The sequence below is a fragment of the Convolutriloba macropyga genome, chromosome 8, assembly GCF_964194025.1.
Source record: "Convolutriloba macropyga chromosome 8, txConMacr16.3, whole genome shotgun sequence".
NCBI classification, from domain to species: Eukaryota; Metazoa; Xenacoelomorpha; order Acoela; family Convolutidae; genus Convolutriloba; species Convolutriloba macropyga.
In genome coordinates, this window is record NC_134475.1 from 27,817,057 (window position 1) to 27,833,652 (window position 16,596).

The following is a 16,596-nucleotide window of genomic DNA, read 5'->3' on the forward strand; positions in this document are numbered from 1 at the left end:
GCCCTAAGAGAACTTAATGACCGCTGGGCGCTACCTGTTGATCCCATTTTTGAGGACGAAAAGTCAAATGGAACAGACGAACAATCGGTCAAGCGAAATATTAGACCGACAGGACTAATATAATTGCTGCAAACTCCATTTGACAGCAATTAAAAAAAAACCAAGAGAAGGCCAATAATAGCACCGATCAGCTATCGTCATCGGAACTGTTGGACAATAACGAAGCAAGAAAGTCAACTGAAAGTCAACTGAAAGTTAGAAGTCAACTGTATGGATAAACCATTTTTTGTCGTTTTATTCGCTTCTTTTTGAATTCGAATACTAAAGTCTTTTTTGACCGTTTTTTTCTCTGTAGCATTACATTACTGGATATTCTTTCAAATCTCACAGTTACTGGGTATCTTATCAAACGACGATCAAAAAATCTTTTGTTTTTTGAATTCATCTCGAACATCTTTCGTTTTTTAAAGGCATCAAAAGAAGATATAAAATTCTTATTGGGTATTCTGCCTGCTTCATCACCGGTGAGACCACTCCAATCTTATCTACTCACTTTATTCAAATTTCATTTTCAGGTCGAACGAAAAATAATGCTTTAAGATTTTTTTTAAACTCTCAATTAGAGCAAATACGCGTTATCACCATGTTTTCTAAAAAAGTTCTCGAGAAATGCAACAAAGAGGAACTAATTGAAAAGATTTTGGAGACCTATGAAAAATACAAGAAAAAGACAATATCATAACAAAACTTGAAAAAGATCTTATTAACTATGAAATGCAAAAATTAACTGTCGGACATCAAAAAGAAACTATCGAACGCATGGAAAAAGATATGGAATTTTTCAAAACACAAACTTCTAAAGTTATTGATAATTTACTTGAGAGACAGGAGACGTCAAAAAGCAAGTCGTGTTGATCCTCCACTGAAAATTTATCAGCCAAAAATGGTTCCCCGATTTGCCAAGCAATTAGTTATATCTGATAGTAATTTTCGGAAAGTAAATCAGCATGACATTTCGCAGCAGACTGCAATCCACTCATATTCATCTGCAACAATAGGAGATATTTCTAATGTAGTTGATTGCTATTCCCCTGGAGCCAAAACGGAAACATTAATTGTACACGTCGGTCATAATTTAATTGACAAAGGTGTTTCTGGACAGGAGGCAGCGACTCAACTCAAAGAAACAGTCGACAAATGTATGCAAAAAATCAAACCTCATCGTGTTGTTATAAGCAAAATTGGTCCGGTAAAAGATGGTTGCTATGGAAGGAAAACAAACAACGAGGAAATATCAAAATTCAATGACCATCTAGAAATGATAAGCCTGGAGCTTGATGGATCCTATCCGTGGTCACGGATTGAGGTTTTGGAAAATGCGCTATCAATTGATTATATATGTTTTGATGGAGTGCATCCCAATAATGGCGGTATAAAAAATCTGGAAGAAAATATACGTCATTATAATATAACACACAACCTACCGGCATCACAGAATACAGTTCAACCTCGGAAATTGCATAGAAATTTGAACTTTGCTTGAGTTGAGTAACTTTATTTTTTGACATGATACTTTTACCGTTTGTTTTAACTTTCTGGTTTTTTTTGGGAAATATGAAAGACCAGGTATACATTAAGCAACGTTACTTAACTCAAATAAATAAGAAACATGATAATTTAGAAAATGTGCTGATTTATTTCCAGAGAATGCTGATTTTATTATTCATTGCGGCTGTTCGTAGTGTTTCACGTTTTCCTAACAGAAATTTTTTGCTTCTCTGTGGTGACATAGAAAATCCTGGACCCTATGACTCAAAACTTTCTTCTTTGGATGATGCTATATTTGGCGCTCAAACTGGCATTAAATTTCTACTTTTCAACGCTCGTAGCATACAGAATAAGTATCAAGATATATCAAACTTGCTCCAGCAGCTAGATTCGGAAACTTTTGTTATTGTAACTGAAACTTGGATGAGCGAAGATCAAAGCTGGAATATAAACCTCAGCGCTGAGCACAATTCTGTGCATAAAAATCGGTCACATCAAACAGGAGCAGCTAAGGGTGGGGGTGTAGGAATATGGATTCCTAAGAAAATAAATTTTAAACGCAGAAGAGAATTTGAGTTAGCTGATCCGAAATTTTTTGAAACTTTGTGGCTGGAGCTAGGCAACCCTTTAACTGAAAAATGTCTCATTAACATCTCCTATTGTCCACATCAAAGCCTTGGTGACTTCTTTTTAGACGAATTAAGTGCAGAGGTTTCTAATGCGTTCTCAGCTACAGATAATATTCTCTTATTTGGTGATTATAACATTGATATGTTGAGCGTAAATGGGCAGAAAAGCCTTCAGAATTTTGCGGCGTGACTAGGATTACAGTTATCTAACATTGATATTCCTACACGCATAAGCAACAATAAAAAGTTTGATAGATCACTGTTTGGGCTGATGGGGCAACAGTGGGGTGGGGGGACAGCGAGGGCGGCAATAGTAGTGGTCAACATTGAACATTGGGAGGGGTCTTCAACCTCTAAGAACCTCCCTTCAGCCATAAGTATAAGTCTGCGAAACAGTTTGAGCTGCAATACTCTAAGAGCACTTAATTCCCGCTGGGCGCTACCAGTTTATCCCGTTATTGAGGACAAAAAGTCAGAAACTTAAGACGAAAAATCGGTTAAGCGAAAAATCGCATAAAAAAAGACCGACAAGACTAATATAATTGCTACAAACTTCGTTTGAGAGCAATTAATCACGCAAATGATTGAAAAACTCGCTCTTATAAGCATGCAACATTACATCAAGCAGGCATTTCAGTCGCATTGCATGAACGAATGAACAACAGGCAGAATTAAAGTGAGTGTGACTTCATATGTTCAAAAAATCTTATGGATTACAAAACGAAAAACACAGCCTTCCGGAAACGACTCGGAGCGTCACACATCCCTTAAAAACGGAACAATTATTCGTTGTCATGAACGCTTTGTTTGACCATCAATAAAAATTGATTGAAATAACGAGAAAAATTTCAACAGACATCTCTGGAGCCATAAAAATAAAAACAATTACATCATTCAGACTCCACTAAAAAACAGAGAAAAAATTTTCAAGAGAAACAGAGAAACATTCAACATTACTTCCATGAAATCTTGAAATCACAAAACACTTGACTCTGGTGACGGTAAAAAACCAAAAATTTGAAGAGACAAAAATTGATAAACTCAAAAAACTAATCCCGTTAATAATTGTCACAAACAATTTCAAAAAATTTAACAGTTCTTTCTTTTGTTGAATGCATCATTGACAAAATCTTTTTCAAAATTAATATTAAAATTTATCAGAAAAAGAAAGCAAACATTAGATCTAAAAGGCATCAAATGATCCATTGCCAAAACCAACCGAGCACTAAAAAAACTATCAGTACGTTTAGTCGCAAAGATTGATCAAATTTTAGTAAATCCAACAGAACCTCCAAACGCTTTATAAGAACCGAAATCAACAGCAAACACAATGGAAAGTGTAGAAAAAAGGCTAAAATTTTTAAGATCTGAAGAAATTTGGAACGAACAAAGAAACGGAGCAAGTAAAACGAAGGAATGTGGCAGCAATTCATTGTAGAAATTTGCCAAACAGGAGTCAAAAAGTAGAATATTATGAACACTCAAAAGAAATATGAAGACATCTTCCTAATTTCGAAACACGAAAACCAAACAAAAAATAAAGTAGAAGTACAAGGATAATAAAAAAAATTGAAGCTCAAATTTTCGGCAATTTTACTAAATCTTCTTCTTGTAAAAAAAATTGAAAGACTCAAAATATTTTGCAAAAATTTTATCGCTAAAATTGTCGTTGAAACATTTAACACCGAACACTTAACACTGCAAATAGTTTTTAAAAAATCAACCCAAAAACACGAACATAAAATCCCTTGCACATAAATGCTCATTCCAATGAAAATCACAGTGGGGGTGGGGGCAACGGTGGATTTTTGGCTGCACGGGGCCCTTACGCGGAAGGCAGTGAAGTGAGAGAGGGGCTGATGTGTGTGTTGGGGGGGGAGGAAGTTGTTGTGGTGTGTGTGTGTGTGTGTGTGGGGGGGGGGGTGGAGTGTGGGGGGTCAACCTTTAAGAACCGCCCTTCACGCCATAATTATAAGTCTCCAAAACAGTTTCTGTGAATCGCATACTTGGAGACTAGTTAGAGGCTAGCTTGGAGACTAGCCCTAAGAGAACTTAATGACCGCTGGGCGCTACCTGTTGATCCCATTTTTGAGGACGAAAAGTCAAATGGAACAGACGAACAATCGGTCAAGCGAAATATTAGACCGACAGGACTAATATAATTGCTGCAAACTCCATTTGACAGCAATTAAAAAAAAACCAAAAGAAGGCCAATAATAGCACCGATCAGCTATCGTCATCGGAACTGTTGGACAATAACGAAGCAAGAAAGTCAACTGAAAGTCAACTGAAAGTTAGAAGTCAACTGTATGGATAAACCATTTTTTGTCGTTTTATTCGCTTCTTTTTGAATTCGAATACTGAGCAAGTCTTTTTTGACCTTTTTTTTCTCTGAAGCATTACATTACTGGATATTCTTTCAAATCTCACAGTTACTGGGTATCTTATCAAACGACGATCAAAAAATCTTTTGTTTTTTGAATTCATCTCGAACATCTTTCGTTTTTTAAAGGCATCAAAAGAAGATATAAAATTCTTATTGGGTATTCTGCCTGCTTCATCACCGGTGAGATCACTCCAATCTTATCTACTCACTTTATTCAAATTTCATTTTCAGGTCGAACGAAAAATAATGCTTTAAGATTTTTTTTAAACTCTCAATTAGAGCAAATACGCGTTATCACCATGTTTTCTAAAAAAGTTCTCGAGAAATGCAACAAAGAGGAACTAATTGAAAAGCTTTTGGAGACCTATGAAAAAATACAAGAAAAAGACAATATCATAACAAAACTTGAAAAAGATCTTATTAACTATGAAATGCAAAAATTAACTGTCGGACATCAAAAAGAAACTATTGAACGCATGGAAAAAGATATGGAATTTTTCAAAACACAAACTTCTAAAGTTATTGATAATTTACTTGAGAGACAGGAGACGTCAAAAAGCAACAGTCGTGGTGATCCTCCACTGAAAATTTATCAGCCAAAAATGGTTCCCCGATTTGCCAAGCAATTAGTTATATCTGATAGTAATTTTCGGAAAGTAAATCAGCATGACATTTCGCAGCAGACTGCAATCCACTCATATTCATCTGCAACAATAGGAGATATTTCTAATGTAGTTGATTGCTATTCCCCTGGAGCCAAAACGGAAACATTAATTGTACACGTCGGTCATAATTTAATTGACAAAGGTGTTTCTGGACAGGAGGCAGCGACTCAACTCAAAGAAACAGTCGACAAATGTATGCAAAAAATCAAACCTCATCGTGTTGCTATAAGCAAAATTGGTCCGGTAAAAGATGGTTGCTATGGAAGGAAAACAAACAACGAGGAAATATCAAAATTCAATGACCATCTAGAAATGATAAGCCTGGAGCTTGATGGATCCTATCCGTGGTCACGGATTGAGGTTTTGGAAAATGCGCTATCAATTGATTATATATGTTTTGATGGAGTGCATCCCAATAATGGCGGTATAAAAAATCTGGAAGAAAATATACGTCATTATAATATAACACACAACCTACCGGCATCACAGAATACAGTTCAACCTCGGAAATTGCATAGAAATTTGAACTTTGCTTGAGTTGAGTAACTTTATTTTTTGACATGATACTTTTACCGTTTGTTTTAACTTTCTGGCTTTTTTGGGAAATATGAAAGACCAGGTATACATTAAGCAACGTTACTTAACTCAAATAAATAAGAAACATGATAATTTAGAAAATGTGCTGATTTATTTCCAGAGAATGCTGATTTTATTATTCATTGCGACTGTTCGTAGTGTTTCACGTTTTCCAAACAGAAATTTTTTGCTTCTCTGTGGTGACATAGAAAATCCTGGACCCTATGACTCAAAACTTTCTTCTTTGGATGATGCTATATTTGGCGCTCAAACTGGCATTAAATTTCTACTTTTCAACGCTCGTAGCATACAGAATAAGTATCAAGATATATCAAACTTGCTCCAGCAGCTAGATTCGGAAACTTTTGTTATTGTAACTGAAACTTGGATGAGCGAAGATCAAAGCTGGAATATAAACCTCAGCGCTGAGCACAATTCTGTGTATAAAAATCGGTCACATCAAACAGGAGCAGCTAAGTGTGGGGGTGTAGGAATATGGATTCCTAAGAAAATAAATTTTAAACGCAGAAGAGAATTTGAGTTAGCTGATCCCAAATTTTTTGAAACTTTGTGACTGGAGCTAGGCAACCCTTTAACTGAAAAATGTCTCATTAACATCTCCTATTGTCCACATCAAACCCTTGGTGACTTCTTTTTAGACGAATTAAGTGCAGAGGTTTCTAATGCGTTCTCAGCTACAGATAATATTCTCTTATTTGGTGATTATAACATTGATATGTTGAGCGTAAATGGGCAGAAAAGCCTTCAGAATTTTGCGGCGTGACTAGGATTACAGTTATCTAACATTGATATTCCTACACGCATAAGCAACAATAAAAAAAGTTTGATAGATCACTGTTTCTCGTCTAATAAGCAAATCACTAGTTGCAAAGTCTGCTTACCTCCTTTCGATATTGATCATAATGTAATATTTTTTCAGAGCAAACTTTTTTTGTTAGAAGAAAAACAAAAATTTTTTAAAATACGAGATACAAAAATTTTGTCGAGGAAAAATTTAATAGAGATCTGGCTCTTGCAGATTGGAGAACAGTTTATCAACAAAGAAACTGCGATGAAATGTTTGCAGAGTTTAACAAAATTTTTCTGACAATACTCGAGAAAAATACACCAACAGAGAAGAAATTAGTTTCTAATATAAAAAAGACTACTTCAGAAAAACCTTGGATGACAAAAGAAATTAAACGTTTAGTTTCTGAGAACATCGTTACTTCAATGAGTACAAATTGACACAAAGTGCTGAATCTTTTGCGTCATTTAAAAAATATCGCAACCTTGTAAACCGAAAGTTAAAAGAAGCACAAAATCAATTTTCAGAGGATTTTTTTAAGAAAATTGAAACCACAAAAGAGAAATGGAAATTCATTAAGAAAAAAATTGGAAAGAAAAATAACAGTCCAAACATCACGGAAATTGATGAGAATGGTAAAAAAACGAAAGACAAAAAATCAGTATGTAACGCTTTTAACAGAGTTTTCAGCGAAATGGGCATCTACAGAGGGCAGATTGTTCCATTGAACGTCGAAAAAATGGAGCGAACTTTTCAAGAGTTTAATTTTAGACCTTTTACTTTGAGGGAAATCTATAAAGTTATTGACAATCTAGACAACAAAGCACCAGGGCCGAGATACATCAATGCTTGGGCACTGAAATCCAGAAAATATGCTATTGGGACACATCTTCAGATTATATTTAACGATTGTATTCAAGAGAAAGTTTTTCCAACAATTCTTAAGGATGCACACATCACACCAATTTTCAAAAAAGGAGATGTTTCTGTTTTAACTAATTATCGTCCAATTTCTGCAACACCAACTTTTGCAAAAGTTTTTGAAAGGCTTTTACTTAATCAGTTATTAGAATATCTTGAAAAATTTGCGCTCTTGAACAAAAAACAATTCGGTTTCCAATATCGAAAGTCGTCTACTGATGCTGTTCTTTACTTTATTGAAAAAATAATAGGAAATATGCAAGATAACGACACAGGTGCTGTGTTCTTAGATCTTGCAAAAGCTTTCAATTCAATTTCACATGAAATCTTTCTCAAGAAAGCTGAAAATTTCAACCTCTCTCAATCAACAATTTTACTTCTCAAATCTTTTCTCGAAAATCGAACACAATGCGTAAAACTGGGTATTGACTTATCAGATAAATTAACTATTAATCATGGTGTTCCACAAGGAACTGTGTTAGGAACTCTTATTTTTCTGTTATATGTCAACGATTTTTCTGAAAAGCTGGAAGGTGAAAATGATGTTGTTCAATTTGCGGATGACACTAGTATTATATGCAAATTTGAACGTAATGAAAATATTCCCAAAAAAATTGAAAAAATATTAGAACAAACAGACAAATACCTGACAGAGAATCAACTCACATTAAATGCCGATAAAACAGAGATGTTATTCTTTACAGATCATACTAATTCGGATCCAGAAATTTCTTTTAAAGGCGAAGTTATCAAACCAGCTCATGCATGTCGTTATCTGGGAGTACAAATTGATTCAAACTTAACCTTTGAAAATCACCTGAATACAGTTTTAAGCAAAATGGCTAATGCAATTCGTTCTTTGTATCTTGTAAGAAATCAAATACCTTTGAAAGTAAGAATTGATGTTTTCAAGTCAGTTGTACTCTCTCATCTTTCTTTCAGTGGAGTATTCCTCCAAACTCTTACAGTGAAAAACATAAACCGCATAAACAGGCAAATTAACTGGGGAATAAAAGTTTGTTATTTTCGTCAAAAATTTGACCACTCCATTGATCTTCTCATTAAGGATCGTATCCTACCAGCCGAATTGTTTATCTCAAAAGTTAGCCCAATGAAGCTACAAACAGATATAAAACAATGGGAAACATCCGAAAATTTTAAAATGTTCACTAGTCGCCATAACGCCAGACAGAACAACAGAACAAATCAAATTATTATAAAAAAGAAAACGAAGTGGAGTAACAAATCTTTAATCTTGAAAAGCGTTCAAAAATGGAACAAATTGCCCTCTTCAATAAGAACTTTTAACAGTAAAACTTGCTTTAAAACTGTTTTAACCGAGTTTTTGCTCGATCAACACAGGAAAGTACCCGTTAATAGACAAATAGGAGCCTTCAAATCCTATTTTTACCTATAAAACGAACAGCCACAATTTGAAGATTACTATATTAATAACAATGCTGATTATTTTATTTAACATTTTAGAGCATGTAGATATCTAACCTTAGGGTTATAGTCTCAGTAATTTACATGTTTCAAAAAAAAAACTTTCTCCTACATTAATGAACAGTAGCAGCAATATCAATTTCTTCATAAAAATTGTGCGTCTGTACGGTATCATCGCATGCTTTCAGGACATGAGCTGTTAATAATCCAATAAAGTATGACCATATAAGCTTATAATAAAACATAGCCGGCAGATTGCCGGAATAGCTGCGAAATAGACTTGCGTGCCGTAAAATACAGATGGAAAAAGATACAGAAGTGAGTTGATAATAGTTATCGCCGCCGCCTATAAAACTTACGAGTTTATTTCAAAGGTTGTTTTTGGGTGCAAAAAACTTTTCCCTGTCCTGTCTCGAACCGGCGATCTCCTGATTAACAGCCAGTCGCCTTAACCACTCGGCTGTCGGACCATACAATCTTTTTTCTTACAATCAACTTTGTTTTAGGAACAGATTCTGTTTCTGAATAACCGCAATTTAGGTCGCGCAGAAAGCGTGAAATCAAGCGCGAAAAAGCCATTTAAGCAGTGACGAGACAGAATGTTCTAGAACAAATGTAAAACGAAAATGAAGCGTCAGACGACGAAACAAAAAAAACCAAGAGCACCGCAATATAGCTACGCTCAGCTTACAGCTTCGCAGCTATAATTAAATTACAAGGGTTGCAATGCGTGAGAACCCTTGGTCAGAACGTGTTTTTTTCTTTCAAATGTGAAACTACTGACCGATTTGGCGACTGATTTCTCCCAGCGGACACACGTATCAAATATACCAAGTAGAACATGTAGCCTAGACCAGGTGTGGGCTGTGATGACTTCCTGCTGCCACTGCTTCGCTCCATCTGGTAATCGTTTCATGGCTTGTCGTTCACACCATTTCGCAAAATCGCTTTGAATGTCATCACCGCCCTCTTGCGATTCTGAAATCAACCAAACTTGTATTGTTAAAATTTCAACGGCTGCAAGCTCTCATTCAACAAAATTGCAGCGTAACCGTTAATGCATAGCCTAGATTTGGACGGACCAAACACATAAAAATGGTTTTCATCAATGAGGCAAACCATTGGGATTTTTACAATCGAAATTTAACTTTTACAAAATATTTCAAGCCAGAAATACTTTTAAATCTTAAATCTTTCTTTTTGAATCCTAAACTGCTTTAAGGACCGAACTGATTTTCTCATCAATTTTTCATTACCTGTTTCATTGCCAAGGAGTGTGGTCCTTTCAGGGGATGAGGATAAGTTCCATTGTTTCTCGGCTGCGTACAGCTGATTACTGTCGGCTTTGCATATCCCAGTGAGGAACTTTGGAATCACACACTCGTATAGACGTACCATGCACTGCTTCTAAACACCGGCGAAAAATTGTATAAATCAAGAAACTCCATGTGTTCAGAAAATTGTTTTTGGCAACAAAGCACTAATAAATTTATTTAAAGCTTGGATATCTGTTGCCACGCATTAAAATTTCTCCTGTAGAATTGTTTGAAAGAATTTTTAAGAATAACAGGCTCTTCTTTAGGTCAAAATTTTCTAAGTTAAAGCGCTTCCCGACATAAGATTCTTGCATATGATTATATAAATGGACAACTCTGTTAACTAAAATGAAAACTTTTCATTTGGAGGTACCCTGCTGAGCTCCCAAGTAATCAGATCAATCACACAAACTCAATCACAGATATTCGCATCCAGCATTTTTGCAAATACGTCTAAAATTTAAAGTAAGTGAAAATCACAGTGAACAAACAGAAACAAACGAAAACTATAGTTTTGCAAAAAATTACTATGTTGAAATACTGCCAAATTTTGAATCACAACTTGCCAGATATCAAAACATGACAGGCCGATTGCTGTAATAGCTACGAAACAGACTTACGAGATGTATAATACAGATCGAAGCAGATACAAGTTGAAAAAGTTTACGACGCCTATAAAAAACATGTTAGAAAAATTCTGCAATTCCTTAATAAGGCTTGCAAAAGAAGCCTTTATATTGGGAACCTTTTTATTACACACATGAGTTTTCTTGACTTTGAACTAATTAAAATTGAACTAATTAAAATTCAAAAGTGCAGAAGTCATTTTTTTAAGATAAGTCACGTTTGATAAAAAAAAAACAATCTAACCATACAAACTACTTGAAACTTTTCTAAAAGAGAGAGTGAGAAATTACGTCAAGCGCGCAAATGCCGTTAGTGAGAGAAACAGGTCATTCACAAAAATTAACTTTTTTATATTTGCGCTGTGAACAAATGTAAAACGAAAAAAGAGCGTCAGACGACGAAACAAAGAACGCAGCTGGAAGAATTCCGGAAACGACTCAAAGTAAAAATTGTCTATCCTCGCAGACCTAATGCACCTCTTACTTTTATTAAATTTTCAAAATAATAACAACAGAATTAACATGACAAAAGTACATAAGTTGATACTCCAAACATAACCGACTAACGCCGGAAGAATTGCTCTCGAACGGCTAGTGGGAGCACTAATCAATTGCAGCCTGCTTCAGTAGGGTGGGGTGGGGGGTATTAAATTGCTGCCTAGTTCAGCTGCTTGAAAATTGAAATTGTCAATGAGAGAAAACTTCAGATCACGCAAGATGCAGAAAGTCAAGTGCGTGAAAGTCACTCGAAAAGTCAAAAACCGGTCAAGCAAAAATTATTCATAAAAAAGACGCGCACGTTTACAATAATTGCTTCTCTTAGAGGGCAATCAAAAAACTAGGTCAAAAAAGCAACAAGGTAAAGCAAAAAAGCCCTTGTAATAAAACAAAATTAAACCAATTGCAGATAATCCAGCAAACTCGGTTCATACACACAAAAACCAATGAAAGAGAAAAGAGACGACGAAGGACAAAACAAGAAATAATCTCTAAAATTCGATCAAAATTCTTTACAAAACGCTAAAATGCAACTTCCCAACCACCATTTCATAGAAAAATTTAAATTCAATTCTCCTAGATCCGCCCAGTACTTGGCAGAGAAATATTAAGCAATTAAAAGTTGCAAAGAACAAACATCCTGAAACATTACCGACTAACATCGGGCGAACTGCTCGCAAACGACTGGCCAGCGGTTGATTTCGTTGCAATCAAGTGGTGTTTAGGGATACTAGCATTACCCCTATTAATGCAAAGGGCTGGGAGAGTTGTGGGAGCATGTGACGAGATGGGGCCAATTTCTTCAGGCTTTTTTATTTTTGCGCTGTGAACAAATGAAAAACGAAAAGAGCGTCAGACGACGAAACAAAGAACGCATCTAGAAGAATTCCGGAAACGACTCAAAGTAAAAATTCTCTATCCTCGCAGACCTAAAGCACATCTTACTTCTATTAAACTTTCAAAATAATAACAACAGAATTAACATGACAAAAGTACATAAGTTGATACTCCAAACATAACCGACTAACGTCCGAAGAATTGCTCTCGAACGGCTAGTGGGAGCACTAACCAATTGCAGCCTGCTTCAGTATTGGGGTATTAAACTGCTGCCAATTTAGTTCAGCTGCTTGAAAATTGAAATTGTCAATGAAAAAACTTTAAATCTCGCAAGATGCAGAAAGTCAAGGGCGTAAAAGTCACTCGAAAAGTCAAAAACCGGTCAAGCAAAAATTTTGCATAAAAAAGACGCGCACTTTTACAAAAATTGCTTCTCTTCGAGAGCAATCGAAAAACGAGGTCAAAAAAGCCAAAAGGTAAAGCAAAAAAGCCCTTGTAATACAACAAAATGAAACCAATTGCAGATAATCCAGCAAACCCGGTTCATAAACAGAAAAAACAATAAAAGAGAAAAGAGACGACGAACGACAAAAACAAGAAAAAATATTCTCTAAAATTCGATCGAAATTCTTTACAAAACGCTAAAATGCAACTTCCCAACCACCGTTTCATAGAAAAATTTCAATTCAATTCTCCTAGATCCGCCCAGTACTTGGCAGAGAAATATTAACCAGTTAAAAGTTGCAAAGAACAAACATCCTGAAACATAACCGACTGACATCGGCCGAACTGCTCGCAAACGACTGGCCAGCGGTTGATTTCGTTGCAATCAAGTTGTTTTTAGGGATACTAGCATTACCCCCTATTAATGCAAAGTGCTGGGGGAGTTGTGGGAACATGGGACGAAATGCGCCCAATTTCTTCGGGTTGGAGGAGGGCTGAGGGGGTGTCGGGGTGACTGAGGGAGTCAACCTTTAAGACTAAGAACCGACCTTCACACCATGAAATTTTCTCCTCAGAACAGTTTTGGTAAAAATCGCATAGACTAGTGAGGCGTAAGGCTCCAAGAGAGCTGTTCAGCCACTTGATGCACACAGGCGCTACCTGTTTATTCCGTTATGAGTCAGACAAAACATCGGTCAAGCCAAAATAGTATAAAAATTAACAGGACTAATATAATTGCTACATACCTCGTCTGAGAGCAATTAAAAAACTGTTAAACTTATTGCAGTGAAACATGACTTGTCTGGCTTTCAAGTGTCTTCACAGCCATTAGTCGGTGAATTTTTTTTTCATCTGTTGAATCAGTTACCCACCCAATTCCCGACAGAGAAATATTAAACCACAATTATAAAAAGCAAAAAATGACCCTAAAAATAGAAATTTCTATAATTTATTTCAGTGAAAACTGCCAAGTATAACATTCAAGTGTCATGATAGCAACAGTTATTGAACAGCGCTTATTGAAGAATTAATCAACAAAAAATAACAACGAGAAGTATAAATCAGAAGAAATAGGCAAAAATCTTAAAATCGACAAAATTTTTCTCATTTTTACTCAATTTTCTTCAACAAAAACAGGTCAAATTTATTACCAATAAAAATGAAAGTGCCAAACCTGCTACAACTTTTAACCACAATACTCCCCAAATAGTGGGGAAACAGAAATTTGAGAATTAAAATGGAAAAACTGGTTTTTGAAAAAGCCGAACGCGATCAAAAAAATTTTGCACACTTAGCAAAATTTTTTCCAGGCTTGCTTTTCTTGTGCTCTCTCTCTCTCAAAAAAAAAACTACCTAGACAAAACGAACTCTCTCTCTCTCTCTCTTCTCGCCTTGTCTCGTCTCTCTCGCTCTCTCTCTCTCTCTCTCTCTCTCTCTCTCTCGCTCTCGCTCACTCTCTCTCTCTCTCTCTCTCTCTCTCTCTCTCCCTCTCTCTCTTCTATTCCCCCCTCTCTCGCTTCTCTGCTCTTCATGTTTTCGTAACAATTTGACCTTAACACTTCTCACCCATTTCTCTTCCTGTTACAAAAACACTCCACTAAATTACCGAGAAAAAAAGACGTTCCAATATCTCTCCTCTTCTTTGCGTCGTAAAAAAACCCAGGAACACCGCAATATAGTTACGTTCAGCTTTCAGCTTCGCAGCTATACAACAAAACAGTTCTCGCTACATTTCTCTATAACGGCTACCGAAAGACGTCTAAGCCTATATAGAAATCGATGTCACATTAAACGGTGAAGAGCGAACAACGCATGGTGCCCGTGGTTATAAAAACACCGAGAAACGTTCACAGGAAGAGATCGTGGGCAACGTGGCGCGGGTAAATTCAGAAAAATGTTGGCATAACTATGGGAGAGAACAAAACTAAAGCCTGTCTTTTTTTCAGCTGTTATCATGTTCGTTTGCGGGAAATTCGTTTGCAGACAATTGTTAAGGACAGCTGAGTACTTTATTGCTTCAAGTGGATATTGAACTACCGTCTTTCAGTGTTTTAATTGGTCTTCACCTAATTTCCACAAAATTAGATGAAAAATTTCACCTAAAGGCTACAAAAATTAGCTTTGCCTAATCGAGCTTCCATCAAAAATCCGCCATCCCAAAGTCTTAATTTCGACCATGAGAAAAACTTGAAATAAAACATTTAAAAAAACAAAGCAGATCGGGGCGTAGGATATAAGGCGAAAACTCGATTGAGCAAAGGGAATTTTCGCAGTCATTAGGCGACAATTCTGACGCAACGTTTTGTGGAAAATAGGCAAATACCAATTAACATAGCCGGCAGATTGCCGGAATAGCTGCGAAAGAATAGACCTGCGTGCCATATAATAGAGATAGAAACAGATACAGATCTAAATAGAAAAAATCGACGCCGCTAAAAAAATTTGTAAAAAACATTCAGCGATAAATTAATAAAGCTTCTTAAAATTCATTCCGCAGAAGCCTCTTATTAGGGACCTTTACTGCACATATGAGTTCCTTTGACCTTAATAAATTCAGATTAAACTTAAGTTTTAAAGTGCAAAAGTCATTTTATTGAGTGAGGTAAGTCACGTATGATCAAAATCTAATCACGCAAATAAGCTAAAAACTTTCGCTAAAGCGAACGAGAAATGACGTCACGCGCGCAAATGCCGTTAGTGAGAGGAAGAAGTCATTCAGAAACTTTGACTTTTTCAGCTTTGCTGTGTGAACAAATGTAAAACGAAAAAAGAGCGTCAGACGACGAAACAAAAACATAGCCGGAAGAATTCCGGAAGTGACTCGAAGCGTCAAAACTTCACTAACAAAACCGTAATTGCAGTGGAAGCCACTACCTTTTGTATTAAACCATTAATTCACTACCTCTCCAGGTCTGCTCTAAAAATTGGTGAAACTTAAACCACTGTCACCAAGAGAAACAAAATGCAGCAAAATTTTCCATCATTGAAAACGTTTGGTAACGTTAAAAAACCCAAATAATTAAAGAGGTCAAAAAAGTGATAGACTGAAACAACTGACAAGGTTATCAATTGCCCTCAAACAATTCATGATTCTAATCTGAAAAAGAGCGCGAAAGCAAACGGCAGATAATAATCTTACAAACTAAGTTAAAACTTTTCAAAACAGAAAACTCAAATTTAAGAATCAGAAAACACCTATAATTACACTTCTAATCAAAGACAAAAAAAACAACACACACTTGTGTCCACGAGCAGGTCTGAATAGAACAGTTGCTTCAATTACGAAGAAGAGCAATATTGATAACGCTCAGAAAAAATCGAATCAACAAAAATCTCAGAAAAAGACCAAATGACACAACATGTAATTGTGCAAAATTATGTTTGAGCCGCGTTAAAAGCACTAGCAGTGTTACTAAAAGAACTGTCCACAAAAAATTCCAGCTCATCAAAAGTTACAAATTATGTGTAATTAATACTTTACCAGTCTTAAATTGACCTTATAGCTTCAAATCACATTTGAAAAAGTCATCGAGAGCTTGTAGAAAATCAAGAACAAATATGATCCGAAAAATAAACTGCTGAAATAATGAACAGAAAAATAAACTGCTGAAATAATGAACAGAAAAATAAACTGCTGAAATAATGAACAGAAAAATAAACTGCTGAAATAATGAAAATTAGCAATCATTACCGACAAATTCTACAATTCCACATAATTGAATCCATTTTAGGTCTAAATAATGGGACAACCAACTGAATAAAAGATAAGAGAATGACAAAATGTCTCGAGGATTAGGTACAAATCGAAGAAAAACGAGAGCAGGATTAAAACGATACAAAAAATCATTTGAGAGCAATTGCTTGGTATTTTGAGGGGGTACGCATGTGAATGAATG

General features: G+C 35.7%; 2 protein-coding genes across 2 annotated transcripts in view; one reads left to right on the forward strand and one right to left on the reverse strand.

Moving 5' to 3' along the window:
* LOC142344652 (spliceosome-associated protein CWC27 homolog) overlaps nt 1-16,596 on the forward strand; it is a 242,091-nt gene that overhangs the window by 133,425 nt on the left and 92,070 nt on the right. The window lies entirely within an intron of this gene.
* The window catches only part of LOC142344650 (uncharacterized), a 116,550-nt gene that overhangs the window by 93,884 nt on the left and 6,070 nt on the right, over nt 1-16,596 (reverse strand). Inside the window, exons 3-4 of the mRNA XM_075396467.1 lie at nt 10,236-10,386; nt 9,764-9,957 (exon numbers count right to left, since the gene is read on the reverse strand). Of these exons, the coding sequence (XP_075252582.1) occupies nt 9,764-9,957; nt 10,236-10,386 (345 nt within the window). The remainder of the gene's footprint in view (nt 1-9,763; nt 9,958-10,235; nt 10,387-16,596) is intronic.